At 49.3% G+C, this 15,958-nt stretch overlaps 9 protein-coding genes across 9 annotated transcripts; 5 read left to right on the forward strand and 4 right to left on the reverse strand.

Annotated features, from left to right (window-relative positions):
• The first annotated feature begins 232 nt into the window (after positions 1 to 232).
• Positions 233 to 2,164, forward strand: P168DRAFT_245682 (putative C2H2 finger domain protein). Its single transcript, XM_024834014.1, has 2 exons — positions 233 to 460; positions 618 to 2,164. The coding sequence occupies exons 1-2, from the start codon at positions 345 to 347 to the stop codon at positions 2,110 to 2,112; spliced, it is 1,611 nt and encodes a 536-aa protein (XP_024696270.1). The 5' UTR covers positions 233 to 344; the 3' UTR covers positions 2,113 to 2,164.
• On the reverse strand, positions 2,150 to 4,869 carry P168DRAFT_322916 (putative R3H and G-patch domain protein). The gene is made up of 5 exons (XM_024840618.1): positions 4,414 to 4,869; positions 3,615 to 4,353; positions 3,481 to 3,557; positions 2,841 to 3,423; positions 2,150 to 2,788 (listed from the first exon to the last, which is right to left on the reverse strand). Exons 1-5 carry the CDS (start codon positions 4,475 to 4,477, stop codon positions 2,332 to 2,334), a joined length of 1,920 nt encoding a protein of 639 aa, XP_024696271.1. The 5' UTR covers positions 4,478 to 4,869; the 3' UTR covers positions 2,150 to 2,331.
• A 523-nt stretch (positions 4,870 to 5,392) lies between these two features.
• On the forward strand, positions 5,393 to 6,851 carry P168DRAFT_229113 (cysteine protease ATG4; the record flags this gene model as incomplete). The annotated part of the gene is made up of 5 exons (XM_024833171.1): positions 5,393 to 5,519; positions 5,610 to 5,927; positions 5,982 to 6,150; positions 6,204 to 6,431; positions 6,494 to 6,851. 5 exons carry the CDS (start codon positions 5,393 to 5,395, stop codon positions 6,849 to 6,851), a joined length of 1,200 nt encoding a protein of 399 aa, XP_024696272.1.
• A 387-nt stretch (positions 6,852 to 7,238) lies between these two features.
• P168DRAFT_212336 (histone H2B family protein) lies at positions 7,239 to 7,714 on the reverse strand (the record flags this gene model as incomplete). The annotated part of the gene is made up of 3 exons (XM_024833061.1): positions 7,239 to 7,408; positions 7,464 to 7,535; positions 7,597 to 7,714. Coding segments are annotated over 3 exons (360 nt in total), but the record flags the coding sequence as incomplete, so codon positions are not given.
• Positions 7,715 to 8,252: 538 nt separating this feature from the next.
• On the forward strand, positions 8,253 to 9,066 carry P168DRAFT_300519 (histone H2A; the record flags this gene model as incomplete). The annotated part of the gene is made up of 4 exons (XM_024838439.1): positions 8,253 to 8,554; positions 8,610 to 8,698; positions 8,752 to 8,955; positions 9,008 to 9,066. The coding sequence occupies exons 1-4, from the start codon at positions 8,502 to 8,504 to the stop codon at positions 9,064 to 9,066; spliced, it is 405 nt and encodes a 134-aa protein (XP_024696274.1). The 5' UTR covers positions 8,253 to 8,501.
• Positions 9,067 to 9,302: 236 nt separating this feature from the next.
• Positions 9,303 to 10,184, reverse strand: P168DRAFT_300520 (NADH dehydrogenase [ubiquinone] 1 beta subcomplex subunit 9). The gene is made up of 5 exons (XM_024838440.1): positions 9,951 to 10,184; positions 9,760 to 9,892; positions 9,608 to 9,686; positions 9,503 to 9,544; positions 9,303 to 9,447 (listed from the first exon to the last, which is right to left on the reverse strand). The coding sequence occupies exons 1-5, from the start codon at positions 9,968 to 9,970 to the stop codon at positions 9,419 to 9,421; spliced, it is 303 nt and encodes a 100-aa protein (XP_024696275.1). The 5' UTR covers positions 9,971 to 10,184; the 3' UTR covers positions 9,303 to 9,418.
• A 92-nt stretch (positions 10,185 to 10,276) lies between these two features.
• On the forward strand, positions 10,277 to 12,819 carry P168DRAFT_285891 (putative dihydrolipoamide succinyltransferase). Its single transcript, XM_024836235.1, has 11 exons — positions 10,277 to 10,691; positions 10,769 to 10,827; positions 10,883 to 10,954; positions 11,008 to 11,063; positions 11,133 to 11,465; positions 11,544 to 11,936; positions 12,038 to 12,097; positions 12,153 to 12,207; positions 12,257 to 12,324; positions 12,378 to 12,449; positions 12,517 to 12,819. The coding sequence occupies exons 1-11, from the start codon at positions 10,519 to 10,521 to the stop codon at positions 12,559 to 12,561; spliced, it is 1,386 nt and encodes a 461-aa protein (XP_024696276.1). The 5' UTR covers positions 10,277 to 10,518; the 3' UTR covers positions 12,562 to 12,819.
• P168DRAFT_285892 (uncharacterized protein) lies at positions 12,719 to 13,858 on the reverse strand. Its single transcript, XM_024836236.1, has 3 exons — positions 13,568 to 13,858; positions 13,348 to 13,479; positions 12,719 to 13,287 (listed from the first exon to the last, which is right to left on the reverse strand). Exons 1-3 carry the CDS (start codon positions 13,737 to 13,739, stop codon positions 12,812 to 12,814), a joined length of 780 nt encoding a protein of 259 aa, XP_024696277.1. The 5' UTR covers positions 13,740 to 13,858; the 3' UTR covers positions 12,719 to 12,811.
• Positions 13,859 to 14,910: 1,052 nt separating this feature from the next.
• P168DRAFT_285893 (protein-L-isoaspartate O-methyltransferase) lies at positions 14,911 to 15,911 on the forward strand. Its single transcript, XM_024836237.1, has 2 exons — positions 14,911 to 15,047; positions 15,179 to 15,911. The coding sequence occupies exons 1-2, from the start codon at positions 14,946 to 14,948 to the stop codon at positions 15,797 to 15,799; spliced, it is 723 nt and encodes a 240-aa protein (XP_024696278.1). The 5' UTR covers positions 14,911 to 14,945; the 3' UTR covers positions 15,800 to 15,911.
• Positions 15,912 to 15,958: the final 47 nt, after the last annotated feature.

Genomic DNA, 15,958 nt, shown 5'->3' on the forward strand with positions numbered 1-15,958 from the left:
TTGTAAATTTGCAATAATAGATATATATTTGCTAGTGCGGGCGCTTGCACATGGCTGTCAGATATTCAGTAATTAATGCAAAATTTATTGCAAGGTCTGTAACACCCGTCCTATCATACCAGCCAGCGCTACTAATTTGAGAACTAATCACAAGCATTACAACAGAACAGAAACAAAGAGAAGGAAGACCTAAGTATAACTACTACTAGTGTATGATCTTGCTCCCGTCCCTAAACAACATATCCTGGAATATACTTGAACAACTTCTAATTTCCAGGTTGTCTACAGAGTATATGTCGAAATCGTCTTGTACATGTTTTCAACTTTGATGATAATAAATACACATGGGTCAATCACAGTCAAGAAACCAACAACATGGCAGCTCAGATGGTGGCACACATGAGAATAAGACTGATTATTATGAACTTCTGCATATAACACCAGATGCTTCTAGTGATGAGTGAGTACTCCCTGAAAAGATACATTTGATACCTCCCCTAAGTTCTCTTTCTCCCCTTCCTCCATTCCTCCATCCCGTCTTTCCGCTATGTCTTTTTTTTCTTTTTCTTTTTGTTTCTTACTGCCCCCCTGGACGAATGATGCTAACATCTGTAAAGTATCAAAAAGGCTTATAGGAAGAGAGCTCTAGAACTTCACCCCGATAGGAATTATGGCAATGTGGAAGAATCCACGAAATTATTTGCAGAGGTTCAGTCGGCCTATGAGGTCCTTTCTGACCCCCAGGAGCGAATGTGGTATGATTCTCACTCTGAAGCCTTCCTAGGGACAGATGGAGCTTCCGCGACATTTAATTCTACGCATGCTACTCAAACAACAGCAGAAGATGTCATGGGACTCTTCTCTCAGTTTAGCCCGCGCATGGCCTTTTCGGACGCAGAAGATGGATTTTATGGGGGACTTCGTGGTGTTTTCTCACGACTCGCCCAAGAAGAAGAGATGGCCTGTCGTAAGGACAACATCGAACATATCCGATACCCAGCGTTTGGATCCCGCGATGACGATTTTGACCAAGTGGTACGCCCGTTCTATGTCGCTTGGAGTAACTTCTCTACGAGGAAATCCTTTGCTTGGAAAGACGCCTATCGCTATTCCGAGGCCCCCGATCGGCGAGTTCGTAGGCTCATGGAGAAGGAGAACAAACGCCTAAGAGACGAGGGCATGCGCGAGTTCAATGAGGCGGTCAGGTCGCTTGTGGCTTTTGTTAAAAAAAGGGATGTGCGATACAAAATCAACGCCAAGGATGAAGCCCAAAGACAGGAAACTCTTCGCCAGGCAGCTGCGGCGCAGGCTGCTAGGTCCCGGGCTATGAACCAGTCGAACCTCCGAGAGCATATCACCCAGGACTGGGCGAAATCGGGTGACGTTGAAGAAGATGTAGCGACCAGCAGCGACGAGGAAAAAGTTCACTTTGAATGCGTCGTGTGTCACAAGAGTTTCAAGAGTGGGAAACAATACGAGGCGCACGAACGTAGCAAGAAACACACAAAGGCCGTTAAACAACTGCAATGGGAGATGAGAGCTGAAGATAGGCTATTCGCCTTACAGGATGATTTCCCCCAACAGCAAGGCGAACCCGAAGCGGTCAATCCGACCCAGAGCAGCACCCCCGAGCCTCAACAAGCCCTTCCTGCACTGTCCAGGTGTCCATCATATAGCCAGGAACCTAACGACATTACTCCAAATTCCGAGGGTCACGACCGCCTTCCCTCTGGAAACCAGGATGGCGCCAGTGAAATCATTGACAAACAGTTCACGGAGCTCCAAAGTGAAACCCCCGAAACCATTCCATCCTCCGAGGAAGCCGATTACACCACTAGGGAGGCGGTTGAACGGCGTCTAAGTCCAACACACGGCGCAGATATGCTAGACACCTTGTCCGAGCACTTTCCAGACCTTGGGCTGGAAAGCTCGCCACAGCCAGCAGTGAAGCAAAAAGGAAAGGCCAAGCAAAAACGCGCCAAGAAAGCCCAACAAGCTGAAAAGCCGTCCCTGGGCATGAGGTGTACAACCTGCGATGCTGTTTTCCCTTCCAGAACTAAACTGTTTTCTCATATTAGAGAATCGGGTCACGCGCGGGCTGTACATTCGTAGCATGCATATCTACCTCAACTTGGAATATTATCAACTTAGAATATTAACACGCTATTTTCAGTAAAGCTATGATCTAGGCAGCACAACTAGCATTGGTACCATTTGAAATATACTAGCGTATCATATGACAACAAAAGGGGGGTTCCTCTGGCTATGGGCCCCGATGCGACGAAGGCTGCTGATCTGTAACAAATGCCAGACATAAGGAAAGGTCCTCTGTTATCCTAGGCCAGTTTTCGAGTTCTTGACGACATGTGCAACGGGCAGAAGAATCCCTTTGTTATCACCCGCACCGAGCGGGGTGCCCATGCTCCACCCCATTCTTTCTAGCATAGCTCGGCCTTTATTTTCAGCACCAATTTCGGGAGCTGAGCCGCCAACAACATCTCCGTCGGCGTATGTGGCGGACTTCTCTAAACGACGAGCTCCATGTCTTGTCGGCTTATTTGCACTCGGATCCCAATATTTTATTGCACGATGAGTGAACCTTCCTTGTAAAAACACCTGGTCGACACGAGAGATCGTCTTCTGTGAATAGTTTGGTGTCTTGGAAGTCTTGTTTAGGACAGTGAAGCGAGACACCCCTTTCCCACGAGACTGGGATTTGAGAGAGAGGGGATTGGCCAGGTCATGAATCAATTTCCTGCGGTGTTTAGGCATAGGGGGAAGAGCCAAGCTGGAAGCGTCTTTGTTAGACATGCACGGGGGGAAATCAAGTGGGGAATTACCTGTTCTTTGGCGATAATAGAAAGAGGCGTAATTCTGTTTTCAGGTCATCGAGGCCCATTTCGTTTGAATATTTCTGTTTCAGATCTGGGTAGGTTACACCCCGACCAAGAAGTCCTTGGGTCCGAAGTTCCTCTCGTCTCAGCTTGCGGGCCTTCTTCTTCTGTCTATCGTTGTGCCACACCTGTTCGAAGTGCTGCCCAAGTTCATCGTCGGAAAATACCATATCTAGGGCATGCTGCTTCACCTTGCCCTTTTTCTTCTGAGAGACGACCCTATCCATCAAGTCAAGATTATAGTAGGGATCATGTTCTAAGGTATCAACGAATGCAGTTGCCGAAGTATATCCCTTGGTGCCATTCCATGCCGATTTCTGCTGAGATTCGTACAAGAGAGCAAGAATCTCTTCTGGCGACTCATGGTCCGGTGAACTGCCCTTCGCGCATTCGAGAGTGGAATCGGAATCGCTGTCTTCGGGACTATGGGACCTCTCATCGTAGAGGGTACCATTCGCGGTGACATAAGGTCCCGTAAACCGTACATCCAGGTGTTCCTCATCATCGGTAACTGCTGGCGGGCTGTAGCCTGGATAGATCGCTGTTAGTAGACCGATGCCAAACAAAAGGATGGCATTGTACTAACTTGACATGGCTGTTATCTCGGGGCCTAGTGTATCATCCAATGGTGATATGTTTACATCCAGTGGATGTTCCACGACGCTGCGGAATCATATCAGTAACAACGCTATAGTGAGCGGTTCACGAGGTAGCACTTACGCTTCGGGCCTAAGATCGTCAGAATTGTCTGGCTCATCGTCGCTCGATTCTCCATAGTCCTGGTCCATGTTTGCTATATAATCGGCTAACATATCATGGTCTTCGTCTGAGGAATCCGCTCGATTTCTGCCCCGTGCACTCCGATAGGTCAAACCTATAAAGTCGGCGTTTTCCATTGACATTCTGTTACCGCTGGACGGGGTCGTTTTGGCGTGGCTCGGAATCGATGACTTGCTTCGGTTGCGTCCGCGTGCAGCACACTCTCGGGCCGATAAAGATTCCCTGCGGTTTGCTGGCGCTCGTGGGGATGCGTTTGGTGGACACTGGTATTCATTTGTGTCGTGGAGGTGACGGAACGAGTTTTTCCCCTGCTGGCGACCACGAAATACAATTTCATCTTCGCTAGAGTCGCATGGACTGGTGTTTTGTGAAGGCAAATTCCTTGCCGGGGTGCTTTTGGGAAGTGATGGCTCTCCCGCCACGTCGACTGGAAATGACATATGTGCTTGCTTGTCGTGTTCTACTGGTATTGCCTCTTCAAGCTTCGCGGTTTCCTGTTGTTCGTCCGAGATTGTGGATTCTCCAACTGGTTCGAAAACGTTTTCTTGGTCTGGTTGCAGACCACCTGCGCTCACGAAGTGGACTGCCTGGTGGCGAAGGTTCTGCCCAACCTTCCATGAATGCCGCCCCTCGGTATTCCGTGCTTCTTGCTGCATTGTCAGGTGGCTATATGGGTTGGCTATAGTAGTCGGTTCAATCAGTTGTGTTGTTCGCCTAATTGGACCGACAATTACAGCACCTTCGTGGCTTTTCGGCATGGATCTGCCCTTATTCCGAGCCTTTGCCTTGCTCGAACGAGCCATAATCGCGGTCTGGGTAGAAATTTGTTTCCTCCTTTTATGAGCGGATACTTGACGAAGCACAGAAAGACGTGGCGAAAAATTGGAAGATTTGCGATGTTATGTCATGTTAGGTGGTGCGGTTTCACGGAGATGATAGTAAGTTATTCGGACGCAGTTCCTTCCAGGTATCAATACTTTTTTTATATGGGCAGTGTAAAGAGTACCTACCGCTAACTTGATAGGATGATCTTATTAGTCATCACTGCTGACGTCGGGTGGCCAGTGGGTCCTCATGACTGATCAATGGAATTCACCACCTCCGCTTGTCTATTGTTCAACATTGGGCACTTTCTGCGTGGTTCTACCCGTAGTTATACATAACTCCCTAGTGCATTGTTGTTGAACTTGGCGTATTCTGCATTTAGCTTGTGGTTTTACGAAATATTACATATGTATAGTTAGATTGGTTTATGATGTGTCGTTGGGTACTCGGGTGGTATGCTACATACAGGCACATACCAGTTCCCCTTGATTGATGACGTCTGCCGGCTTTCATTCAAGCTATCTCGTGACTACCCCCGCGGCTCGACGAGCAGCGGCCGCTCAAACGATACTACTTACTTTGTAGGTCTCACCTGGTAGCTTGCTCACCCATCTTGTTGTTCTCGCTTTTGCATCCCTCTTTCGTTGAACCCTCTGTATATGTTTCGGATGCTCCACTCGTACTAATATATATATCCGGTTGTCAAAGAAACAACACTCCTCTCTCTACGTGGTTTAAACAAGGGAAACATCCCAGAAACACACACATACCAAAGCTGCATTAGCCAAAACGAAGCGAATAATTTCCGACCAATAACTCCCTACCCTTTCTTCCCACAAAACCCAAACACAAAAGACTAGGACAGACCAGGACGACCACCCTTCGATAGAGCCATGAATAATGTGGACATAGGAAGATACAGCAAGCGCATCATGCAGTATATCTGGGACCCGGAACCACAGAATGACCAAGAGCCTACGATGCCTATCTGGTGTTTAGGGGAAAAATACATCACTCATAGTACGAGCGACGCTTTGCCTACGGGCCACGACGAACAAGTCATAGCAGACGGCCACGAACATTCACACGGCAGAAATGAGCACTCCGCAGAGTCAGAGTCAGACCAGACCTCCCAACCCAAACGCCAAGAAGACCGAGCCACGCTCCACCCCACGGCGCATCATGGCTGGCCAGAAGAGTTCCTGAAAGATTTCGAGTCCAAGGTCTGGATGACTTACCGATATAATTTCCATCCAATACCAAGATCCGACGACCGTGATAGTGCCCAGTCCCTGACACTGAGAGTCCGCATAAGAAATCAGCTCGTGGACTCTCAGGGTTTCACATCGGACGCCGGATGGGGATGTATGATCCGATCGGGACAGAGCCTTTTAGCCAATACATTGTTATTATTACAACTGGATCGCGGTACGAACTGTGCATTTGAAACGAGTAAATGATGTGCTACTAACAACACCCCAGACTGGCGATATGGACAAAAGGTCGAAGAAGAAGCGAAAGTACTGAGTCTGTTTGCGGACCACCCAAATGCACCATTCTCAATACACCAGTTCGTTAAGCACGGCGCCGAGTCCTGTGGTAAGCATCCGGGGGAATGGTTCGGGCCCTCGGCAACAGCTAGATGTATAGAGTATGCACCCCACCAAGCGGCTTGAGTGGAAGCACGGGCTTACAACGAAGCAGAGCATTATCAAGCCGATGTGACAGCCCTAACATTAGGGTGTACGCCCTTAATGATACTTCGGAAGTTTTCGAAGAGAGGTTCATGAGTATCGCTTGTGATGATTCGGGTGCCGTGCAGCCAACGCTCATACTTCTGGGGACGATGTTGGGCATTGGTCGTGTCAATCCTGTTTACTGGGACGGGCTAAAGGCCTCATTGCAGGTGCCCCAATCAGTTGGCATAGCAGGGTACGTATTATAACACCAAATTCGAAACATCCTAGAACAACACTGATCCGACAGCGCAACAGAGGGCGCCCGTCAGCTTCGCATTATTTCGTCGGGGTCCAAGGCTCATACCTATTTTACCTCGATCCACACAGTAACCAGCCCTCGTTGCCTTGTAATGAGCATGGAGGGCCATACTCGAAGAAGGATGTCGAATCTTATCATACTCGCCGGCTTAGACGGCTCCACGTTGAGAACATGGACCCAAGCATGCTCATAGGGTTCCTGATCAGAAACCGGGAGGATTGGGAGGACTGGAGCAGCCGCATGTCGTCTGTACAAGGGAAGCCGATCATCCACGTGGTCCACCAAACGGCACCTGGATGTCACCAGACCCGAGAAGAAGCCCTGGACGAAGTGGAGGTGCTCGACGATGAATGATCTCTCAACCAATACAAATCTCAATAGCATATACCTCAACAATCAATTTGTTGTAACAACCAAGTAGATCGTATGATCGATGAGCGGTTCGGAGCCAATCGTGCATTAAAAAGGAGGTTATCGCATTCTAATGGAGGAGTTGATATTCACCAACAAACCCCCAAAGCCCGAGTTATGATACACCACATTCACGTCACGAATAAAACCATGAAGACATTCGGCCCAAGGGGTAAAAAATAAAAAAAGATAAAAAGATAAAATCAAGCCATCCCATGACGCATTAGAAATCCCGCGAACACCCGGTAACCCACCACCTCACTCATAAGACAGAGGCAGCAAAAATAAGAAAAGAAAAGCCCGGCAAAGGAAAACAAAAGCCTATTTGGCGGAAGAAGAGTACTTCGTAACAGCCTTGGTGCCTTCCGACACGGCGTGCTTGGCCAGCTCACCGGGCAGGATCAACCTCACAGAGGTCTGGATCTCCCGGGACGAGATGGTCGACTTCTTGTTGTAAGCAGCCAGCTTGGAAGCCTCCGTAGCGACACGCTCGAAGATATCTGCCAATGATAATTAGACATGTGTTGAAATTCATTACAGACAGTCGCAACATACCGTTGACAAACGAGTTCAGGATCGACATGGCACGGGTCGAGATACCAGTGTCGGGGTGGACCTGCTTGAGGACTGCGATAAATTAGCAACCGGTTCGAAGGACCTTCTTCCTGGACGATCCAATACTACATACCCTTGTAGATGTACGAAGAGTAGGTCTCCTTCCTGGTCTTGCCACGCTTCTTCTTGTCGCCAGACGCGGCGGCGGCGGTCTTCTTGCCAGCTTCCTTCTTCTCAGCAGGAACCTTGCCGCCAGCGGGGGCCTTGCCTCCGGTGGAGGGCTTCTTCTCGGCAGCCTTGGGGGGCATTTTGACGATTTAAAATTTAGAGATTAAAAAAGGACGAGAATTGGCGTCGGAGTTGATGAATGGGTATTCGAAGTGGTTGGTGTCGCGGTGTTAGTTGAAATTAACTGGAATGAGGAGAGGAATAGAAATAAGCAGGACGCGGTGATGAGGGAGGCGCGCTACTTATACTAGGCCGCGAAAGTCTGGTTGATCCTGAAGTGCACAAAAAAAGCAGAATTTCAATACCGTCACGCTATTGTATGATCTGTATGATTTGATGACGGAAGACGCGTCAGATACAGCAAATTGTCGCGCGGAGGCGGCTAAGATCACGCCAAGATCGGTGTATTGGCCATTACACAGCATTAGTTACGCAGCTTACCCCGATCTGGAAAGGGACCAGATTCTGGCAGCCAGGGTGCCCGCCGGCCCGCGGCTTATGCAGTACAATACAGAGTACAAGAACGGAGCTCCTTGGAAGTTCCATCCAGTCAGCCCGCTGGACAAGGGTATGCCGAAAAATGATCTCCACTGTGATTGGCCTGCCCCGCTAAGCGAGAGGGTGATCTAAAGAGCGTTTACGCCGCCCAACGTCACCCTCACCGCGTCTTTATAAATATCCTTCGTTCCCACAGGCCAGGCACTCAGATACCAGACCCTTAACCCGATCTTACTCATCGCCGATTTATCACGACCTTCGCGTCCGCTTCAATTCATAACCAACCCAACTTTCTAAAATCACCTCGCAAAAATGACTGGAGGCAAATCTGGCGGCAAGGCTAGCGGTAGCAAGAACTCGCAATCGTATGGCTCCCTTGTTTATCTATCATGGTGATATGATTCTAACATGCAACTTTAGCCGCTCGTCCAAGGCCGGTCTCGCGTTCCCCGTTGGTCGTGTTCACCGTCTCCTCCGCAAGGGCAACTACGCCCAGCGTGTCGGTGCTGGTAAGTGTACCTATTATTGGTTTCTAGGGGATATCTTTACTGACCCACATCAGGTGCTCCCGTCTACTTGGCTGCTGTCCTTGAGTACCTCGCTGCTGAGATCCTCGAACTGGCGGGTAACGCTGCCCGCGACAACAAGAAGACCCGTATCATCCCTCGTCACCTCCAGCTCGCCATCCGTAACGATGAGGAGTTGAACAAGCTGTTGGGCCATGTCACCATCGCACAGGGTGGTGTCTTGCCGAACATCCACCAGAGTATGTTTAGTCCGATCATACTGAAAAGTATACACCCCACTGACTGTTCTAGACCTGCTCCCCAAGAAGACTCCCAAGAGTGGCAAGGGCGCCGGTAGCCAGGAGCTGTGAGCGGTTTTTTGTTTGGGTTTATCTTTCGGCGTGGTTTGGTTCTCTTATTGATGTGATAACGGGGTTCTGGACTGGGCACCTTTACGGCTCTGCGTTTATGCTTTAATTTTCTTTTACCTTTTCATTTTTTTTTTTTATGGTTGTACATTATGTCCACGGACATGGATTGATACCGGCAGTTTCCAATTGAAGCCAATATGCACACAATCTCTACGATGAAATATGTAAATGCTCCCATTTGGTCTAAATTTTGGACTTTTCCTTTTTTCTCTTTCGAGAATTCAGTTTACTATTAAGCAACTCTAAATAACAAGATCGATATAGCCGCACCGGGTCGCAAATCCCCCATAGTTCAATGGCCCTCGGAGTGCGCCCCCGCATCTGTTTTATATTAGTTTGGTGGGGGAACTTGGTCACAGGCATGCGAGCGACGTACAGGGTAATTGAGGTGCAGGAAGGTTTCTCTCGTATTTGCTGCCTTGTTTGTAGTCAGTACAAGATTTAACATCAGGATGGAGTTGGCCGTTCTGATGTCACATACCTCCCGGCGCAGTTGGTGCTTTGTAAGGGTCAGGATGCTTCCATGTTTCGAGTAGCTTCTCTGTTTCGCGCAGTAGCACCTGTAGTAATCCACATCAGCAAGCTGCCAGGGAAATTGGGGCAGGTCTCAGGATGTAGGAGAGGTTTGCGAACCTTTTGCTGGCGAGGATCGCGAACGTGCTTGTTAGCATCAAAAAGCGATCTGATGTACACTGCCTGGCCTCGCCAGATACTTCTGTGGACAGCCCAATCAAGCGACAGCTTCAGCGAGCGCCGGTAGAGTGATCTGGATATATGCTTAGGACGTCTCCAATGGCTTGTTCGTTATTGGACGGCCAACTTACGTGGCAACGTTGGCGGACATTGTGGGCAATCAGAGATCTCCCTCGGAGTTATAACAATGCCACAGTTCGTATACCAATTCGAAGATGGTTGGTCTCTGGATTGGAGCTTTTCGGTCGGAGTGGTGTTTTCGTGGGTCGGACTCGCTATGCGCGAGTTGCGGTTCCGTACAGACGCGGGTGTTGAAACTCCAGAAGTACCAAGTTGGTCTTCCCCGGGAGCCGAACTAGTGTAAGAACAATATTCCGACCGTCTGTTGAATAATATTCCGTCAGTTGCCGGGCGCAGCCAAAGTGTAGGCCTCCCTAAGGAAATCCCGGTTGTCCGGCCCGGGCTCAAGCTCCTAGTCGTACTCTGCTAAAACTTTCGTCACTCCATCCTCCCTCGTTGTATCTGCAGGCGTTTTCAACCGCAAATCAGCCTCAAGGAATTTAGTTCAACATTTTCGCCCGAAGCTAGCATTATTGTCCAAATAATTGCTGCTTGTCTCCCAATTCATTTATTTTATACTATTGTCTTTTAAATCGCGAACCTCCCGGATTCGCATACTCCCTGCTTGGGCTTATCACTATGGCTTCCCGGTTGCCATTCCACCGTTTCTCCCAACAAAGCCTCAAATCGGCCCCTCGAATCAACTATGTCTCCTGTAACCGATGGCTAGGAAGTCGCCGGGGTGTCTCGTCGTTGACGCTTCGGAATCACCCTAAGGGTGTCGCTTGGTCTTCGTCTGGTCTAACGAGCGTGTAAGTATTGCCGTAGGAATTCGTGGAAATCATGGGATTGACTGCGTTGTTTTTGCCATGTACTTACGACATCTTAGTTCCAACGTATCTCGCACCGCCCTGTCCCCTGTTGGGAGATTTCAAGTTCGCACTTATGGTAAAGCAACCCGCCTTGTTCGTTACAAAGAATGGGGCTGATTTGAGAATGACAGCGGACTCCGTGGTGAAGGTCCCGCAGATGGCGGAATCGATCACTGAGGGCACTTTGAAACAGTTTTCTAAACGTAATGATCCAACATGCCCTTCGCCAATTGAATCTAGCTGACAACGCAGCCAGAGATTGGGGATTTTGTCGAGCGGGATGAGGAAATCGCTACTATCGAGACCGACAAGGTATTAACAAGAGCTCTGAGCTTGTCACTATCCTAATACTCTTTCGGACATGGGGCTCACATGTTTCAGATCGACGTGTCTGTCAATGCTCCCGAATCAGGTACCATTAAAGAGTTCCTTGCGAATGAAGAGGACACCGTAACGGTCGGACAAGAGCTTGTCAAATTAGAACTTGGCGGCGCCCCCGAACCCAAGGAAGAGTCCGCTGAAAAGCCCAAGGAGGCAGACAAGCCAAAGTCTCCAGCTCCGGAAGAGACCAAGAAACCCGAGCAGGCAAAGCCTTCGAAGCCAGAGACCGAGGCTCCCAAACAACCTTCAGCCCCCAAGCAGCAACCCCCGGCCTCTAAGCAGCAACCTGCCGAGGAATCTAAGCCCAGCATCGGCGGGCGTGAGGAGAGAAGGGTTTGTTCCTCCGCCTCTTCCACATGCTCTTCACCTTATTTTAGGAATGAAGCTGATTTGCGTCCTTCTATGTCATAGGTGAAAATGAACAGAATGAGGTTGAGGATCGCCGAGCGCTTGAAGCAGTCTCAAAACACCGCCGCCTCCCTGACCACATTCAACGAGGTCGATATGTCGTCTTTGATGGAATTCCGGAAACTGTACAAGGATGACGTTCTGAAGAAGACGGGTGTCAAGCTCGGATTCATGAGCGCGTTTTCCAGAGCCTGCGTTTTGGCCATGAACGATGTCCCTGCGGTCAATGCTTCGATTGAAGGTCCCAACGGTGGTGATACTATTGTCTACCGTGATTATGTCGATATCAGCGTTGCTGTGGCTACTGAAAAGGGCCTCGTTACGCCCGTGGTGCGCAACGCGGAAACCATGAACCTGGTGGGGATTGAGAAGGCTATTGCGGAACTTGGAAAGAAGGTAAGCCGAGTCGCAGCGAACTCCTTCGCCGTCCCAGCAACACCCTCAAGAGACCCAAGATTTCTCGGAAAAATTACGTCTGACTGTATGGCTTGTTCTAGGCTCGTGACAACAAATTGACCATTGAGGATATGGCCGGTGGCTCTTTCACTATCAGCAATGTGAGCATACGTTCTTACCCGCTGGGAATGTACTTATATGCTAACGTTGTTTTAGGGTGGTGTTTTCGGCTCTTTGATGGGCACCCCCATCATCAACCTGCCGCAGACTGGTATGATTACTTTTTCTCTCTTTGCTTGAAAACATCTAACTTTTTGCAGCTGTTCTTGGGCTCCACGCCATCAAGGACAAGGCGGTGGTCGTGAATGGCAAGATCGAGATTCGCCCTGTATGTTTTCTTTTCCCATATTCTCTTCGAGGGTTGCACTAATACTTTGTTAGATGATGTATCTTGCCCTGACTTATGATCACCGACTTTTGGATGGCCGAGAGGCAGTTACCTTCCTTGTTAAGGTTAGTTACACCCACCCCACTACGTTCCAACCTTTTGATTCCGCTGCTTACCACGAACGCCCTACAGATCAAGGAGTACATCGAGGATCCGCGTCGCATGTTGCTCATCTAGGTTGGGCCAGTTCGACTCATCATGCTAGGCATATTGGAACCCAGGTTTCTTTTGTCTACAGAAGGGATTCCCGATCAATTTTGTAGATTAATATCGTGTAAAGAAGTTTTGAACTCCAGAGCCATGTCACTGTCACAGGGGGCATTGTTCAAATGGGGGGGCTGTTGCTGGTGAAATTGCAAGTTCGATGTCACAATTCTGTTCTCATACATAGTATATAACCTTTATGTATGCATATAAAACTGTGTCCTTATCGCATTCCTACCTTGTGTTTCAAGAATCGTGTCTCTTCGCGGCTCAGTCCAGATAGTGCCCCTCTTTCGAGCTGGATGAGGATTGGCGGTTCCAAAACCTGCATCAAATCTGACACAAAGTCTAACAGATAGGCCTCAAGTTGGCGGGCGCCAGGTTCCGTGAATAGGCCCTCCTGGTCGTCCGCACATGAGCCTTTGTCTACTAGGGAAGCCACAAACTCAACAGTCGACTGTCGCAATCCGGGTGTCTGGCTTAGCGCCTCAGAAGCCCAGGTAAGATATTTGCTCGGATCCACTCCCCCGGAGAGTTGATACTCCTCGAGTGCGGCTTGTGCGATGAATTGGGCCGTTATCTCCGCTTTTCTTGATTCCGACACTATGGCGTGCGCGACGTTACATAGGGTTTCGAATTCTGCGGCGGCCTTTGAGGCAACACCGTAATCACCCGTCGCTGTTGTTGATTGGAGCTTTGCTGTGAGAGGGTATGAGTATTGCCGGCGGCTTTGGGTCTCCAGTGTTGCGGGGTTCCCACTGTGTGATTGCGACGCTTGAGCATCTGAGGCGATGTTTTGATCCGGCCCTGTGTCGCGGTAGAATGTAGTTATAACATTCAGAAGCTGGATCTTGATTCGTAGGTCATTGGGAATTTCTTCGGAAGACGAGGCTGAGGATATGGGTTGGTCAGCGATACTAGAATGCCAAATCAACCTGGGCAGGAAGCTCGTGGGGATTGCCTCAGTTCCGAAACATACTCTCAATCGTATCGATCAGCCACCCGATATTGAGATCCCAAGCACAGTCCAGTTCTTCGTTCTCTACTTTCTTGGAGTGGAGGATTCTAGATACGTTGATGCACAGGAGATAGTCCAATAACATGACATGGACATCGTGTTGGGTATCCGGATCGGCTGTTGCAGGTTGCATACTGTACGATGGAAGTTGACTGATGAGCCGCAGCCATTGGGGCCGAGGGTCGTGAATCTCTTCTGCTACTGCATGCCGTAGCGGGTTATTCGGGTGTGGTTGGGATTTGTTGATTCTAGGTGTAGTCAATGGCGATTGTTGCTCTGTACCTTTTTTTTGGTGGGCACTGGTGTTTGTTCGCGACCACCGATTGATCTGCCGTTTCCAGGTTAGGTCACCCGCGGTCCGTCCCACTCTGCCTGTGCTTCTATGCAGCTAATTCCTCTACTACTTTTTGGACTTGGCCGATTTACGCAAATATCACTTGTAGCAGATTCTATTATGATGATGATTAGGTGGGGTATCATGCAAGAGCTGTATTTGCTGGTGGGTAATTAGACTTGATCGTTGGCTTGTGTGAAGTTCGAAAATTGTACTTGTAGGAGGGACATGGTGTATTATATAGCTCCATCTTGCTATAGCTGTAGAAGTACTACCACCATATATCTGGATGTCTGAAATCTCCTATGATTTTGGGCAGATACGGTATCTGACATTGTCTACATTATTATTGGGTTGTTTGTTATCGTCCATGCTTTGGCATATGGTGGTGGTATAACCATCCGCTCCATACATGTATATACACTAGAGATATATATATCTCGAGGTTCAGTATAGTAGGCAGCTAACCACTTTGAATCAACACAGTATATTTTTAGTCTCCTCTATTGAAAATCCACATATTGGATATATGTATATGTACACAGCCAGACATACCACAAAAAATGTATCCTAAACGGACATGACACCTAGAAAGACGCCCTGCCCTACACCCAAACACAAGAGAGAGTTTAGGAAACCCACGGTGACCCGGAGATGACTAACTACTCACCACCAACCACCATGCTAACCCCGAGGGGCAAGACCATGGCTCTGTACAAACCATGAGGGGTTGCATCAATGGAGCATGTGACACCTGATATCAGGTTGACGTCACACGCGCTGGCAGCCACTCGAGCTCACAACTCTGGAGCAGAATATCAATCGACGCCCGATGAACAATATGTTGGCATAGTGTATTGCATCTCCAAATAACGTGCTTAAATCAGTACTCGCACTACTTTACCGATTTCCACTCACAGTGTCGGAAGTCGCGACTGCTACATGCTCAAGAAAGCCATCCACCGTGCCAAAAGATTGTACAGCACAAAAAGAACAAACCACACGATGGCGTGGTACTGTTCAGGGTCCAGCAACACGGAGATGATCGAAAACCTGTACAGAACCGGATTGATCAAGAATGAACGGGTGAAAGACGCCATGCTCAAGGTGAGGGTCCTACAGCCCAGGCGATGGTCCCAAGTGCCAGCAGCACAGGCTGGCAGCACAGATCCCGCCCGTGGGGGCGAGCATCTGCCACACCTCGGTGTACGTATGGTATTCTGATCCCGTGATTCCAGGTTGACAGGGGCCACTATGCCCCTTCAAGGCCATACTCGGACTCCCCGCAGTCGATCGGACACAGTGCGACGATATCTGCCCCGCACATGCACGGACACGCGTGCGAATACCTCATTGATTTCATCAGGCCTGGCTCTCGGGTGCTGGACATTGGATCCGGATCTGGCTACTTGACGCACGTTCTCGCTAACCTTGCCACCGGGCCAGCGGACACCGATGGCGGGTGTGTGATTGGGGTAGATCATATACAGGAGCTCGTTGATCTGGCAAATCACAATATGCGCAAGTCGGAGCAGGGCCGCAGCTTACTAGACAGCGGCAAGGTGGAGTTTATTACTGCGGATGGTCGCTTGGGGTGGAAAGATGGCGCGCCGTATGATGCCATCCATGTTGGCGCGGCGGCAGAAGAGCTCCATCCTGTGTTGATGGAACAACTTCGGGCTCCGGGGCGGATGTTTATTCCTGTTGCCGCTGCCGGTGAAGGGGGACGGCGAGGGAGTCTTGGTTTTGGCGGTGGGCAGTATATCTGGGTAGTGGATAAAAAGGAGGACGGTTCGGTGCATAAGGAGAAGGTACTGCAAGTTAGTTACGTTCCTCTGACGGATCCACCGAGGAGATAGGTTATGGAGTTAGTGTTTCGCTACTTGAATGAACTAAGACTGGAATGCCATATAGTAAACATGCCAACAATTAAGTGGTGCAAACAGGTAACTAGCCAACATGAACGCCCAAGGTAATATGGCAAAAGAAACAAAGCCACAAAGACACCGGCCCGACCC

Source organism: Aspergillus campestris (genome assembly GCF_002847485.1).
Source record: "Aspergillus campestris IBT 28561 chromosome Unknown P168scaffold_1, whole genome shotgun sequence".
NCBI classification, from domain to species: Eukaryota; Fungi; Ascomycota; class Eurotiomycetes; order Eurotiales; family Aspergillaceae; genus Aspergillus; species Aspergillus campestris.

What these genes read in the sequence shown, in the direction of transcription:
- P168DRAFT_245682 (XM_024834014.1), top strand. Translation starts at nt 345, where the DNA reads ATGGGTCAATCACAGTCAAGAAACCAACAACATGGCAGCTCAGATGGT. An exon ending in CCAGATGCTTCTAGTGATGA is followed by an intron (nt 461 to 617) that starts GTGAGTACTCCC and finishes ACATCTGTAAAG; the next exon opens with TATCAAAAAGGCTTATAGGA.
- P168DRAFT_322916 (XM_024840618.1), bottom strand. Translation starts at nt 4,477, where the DNA reads ATGGCTCGTTCGAGCAAGGCAAAGGCTCGGAATAAGGGCAGATCCATG. An exon ending in CATGCCGAAAAGCCACGAAG is followed by an intron (nt 4,354 to 4,413) that starts GTGCTGTAATTG and finishes CGACTACTATAG; the next exon opens with CCAACCCATATAGCCACCTG. An exon ending in GACGATCTTAGGCCCGAAGC is followed by an intron (nt 3,558 to 3,614) that starts GTAAGTGCTACC and finishes ATGATTCCGCAG; the next exon opens with CGTCGTGGAACATCCACTGG.
- P168DRAFT_300520 (XM_024838440.1), bottom strand. Translation starts at nt 9,970, where the DNA reads ATGTCCGCCAACGTTGCCAC. An exon ending in GCGATCCTCGCCAGCAAAAG is followed by an intron (nt 9,687 to 9,759) that starts GTTCGCAAACCT and finishes GGATTACTACAG; the next exon opens with GTGCTACTGCGCGAAACAGA. An exon ending in AGCACCAACTGCGCCGGGAG is followed by an intron (nt 9,545 to 9,607) that starts GTATGTGACATC and finishes ACTACAAACAAG; the next exon opens with GCAGCAAATACGAGAGAAAC.
- P168DRAFT_285891 (XM_024836235.1), top strand. Translation starts at nt 10,519, where the DNA reads ATGGCTTCCCGGTTGCCATTCCACCGTTTCTCCCAACAAAGCCTCAAA. An exon ending in TCGTCTGGTCTAACGAGCGT is followed by an intron (nt 10,692 to 10,768) that starts GTAAGTATTGCC and finishes ACGACATCTTAG; the next exon opens with TTCCAACGTATCTCGCACCG. An exon ending in ATTTCAAGTTCGCACTTATG is followed by an intron (nt 10,828 to 10,882) that starts GTAAAGCAACCC and finishes TGAGAATGACAG; the next exon opens with CGGACTCCGTGGTGAAGGTC.
- P168DRAFT_285892 (XM_024836236.1), bottom strand. Translation starts at nt 13,739, where the DNA reads ATGCAACCTGCAACAGCCGATCCGGATACCCAACACGATGTCCATGTC. An exon ending in GCTGATCGATACGATTGAGA is followed by an intron (nt 13,480 to 13,567) that starts GTATGTTTCGGA and finishes CCATATCCTCAG; the next exon opens with CCTCGTCTTCCGAAGAAATT. An exon ending in TCAAGCGTCGCAATCACACA is followed by an intron (nt 13,288 to 13,347) that starts GTGGGAACCCCG and finishes ACCCTCTCACAG; the next exon opens with CAAAGCTCCAATCAACAACA.
- P168DRAFT_285893 (XM_024836237.1), top strand. Translation starts at nt 14,946, where the DNA reads ATGGCGTGGTACTGTTCAGGGTCCAGCAACACGGAGATGATCGAAAAC. An exon ending in TGAAAGACGCCATGCTCAAG is followed by an intron (nt 15,048 to 15,178) that starts GTGAGGGTCCTA and finishes CCGTGATTCCAG; the next exon opens with GTTGACAGGGGCCACTATGC.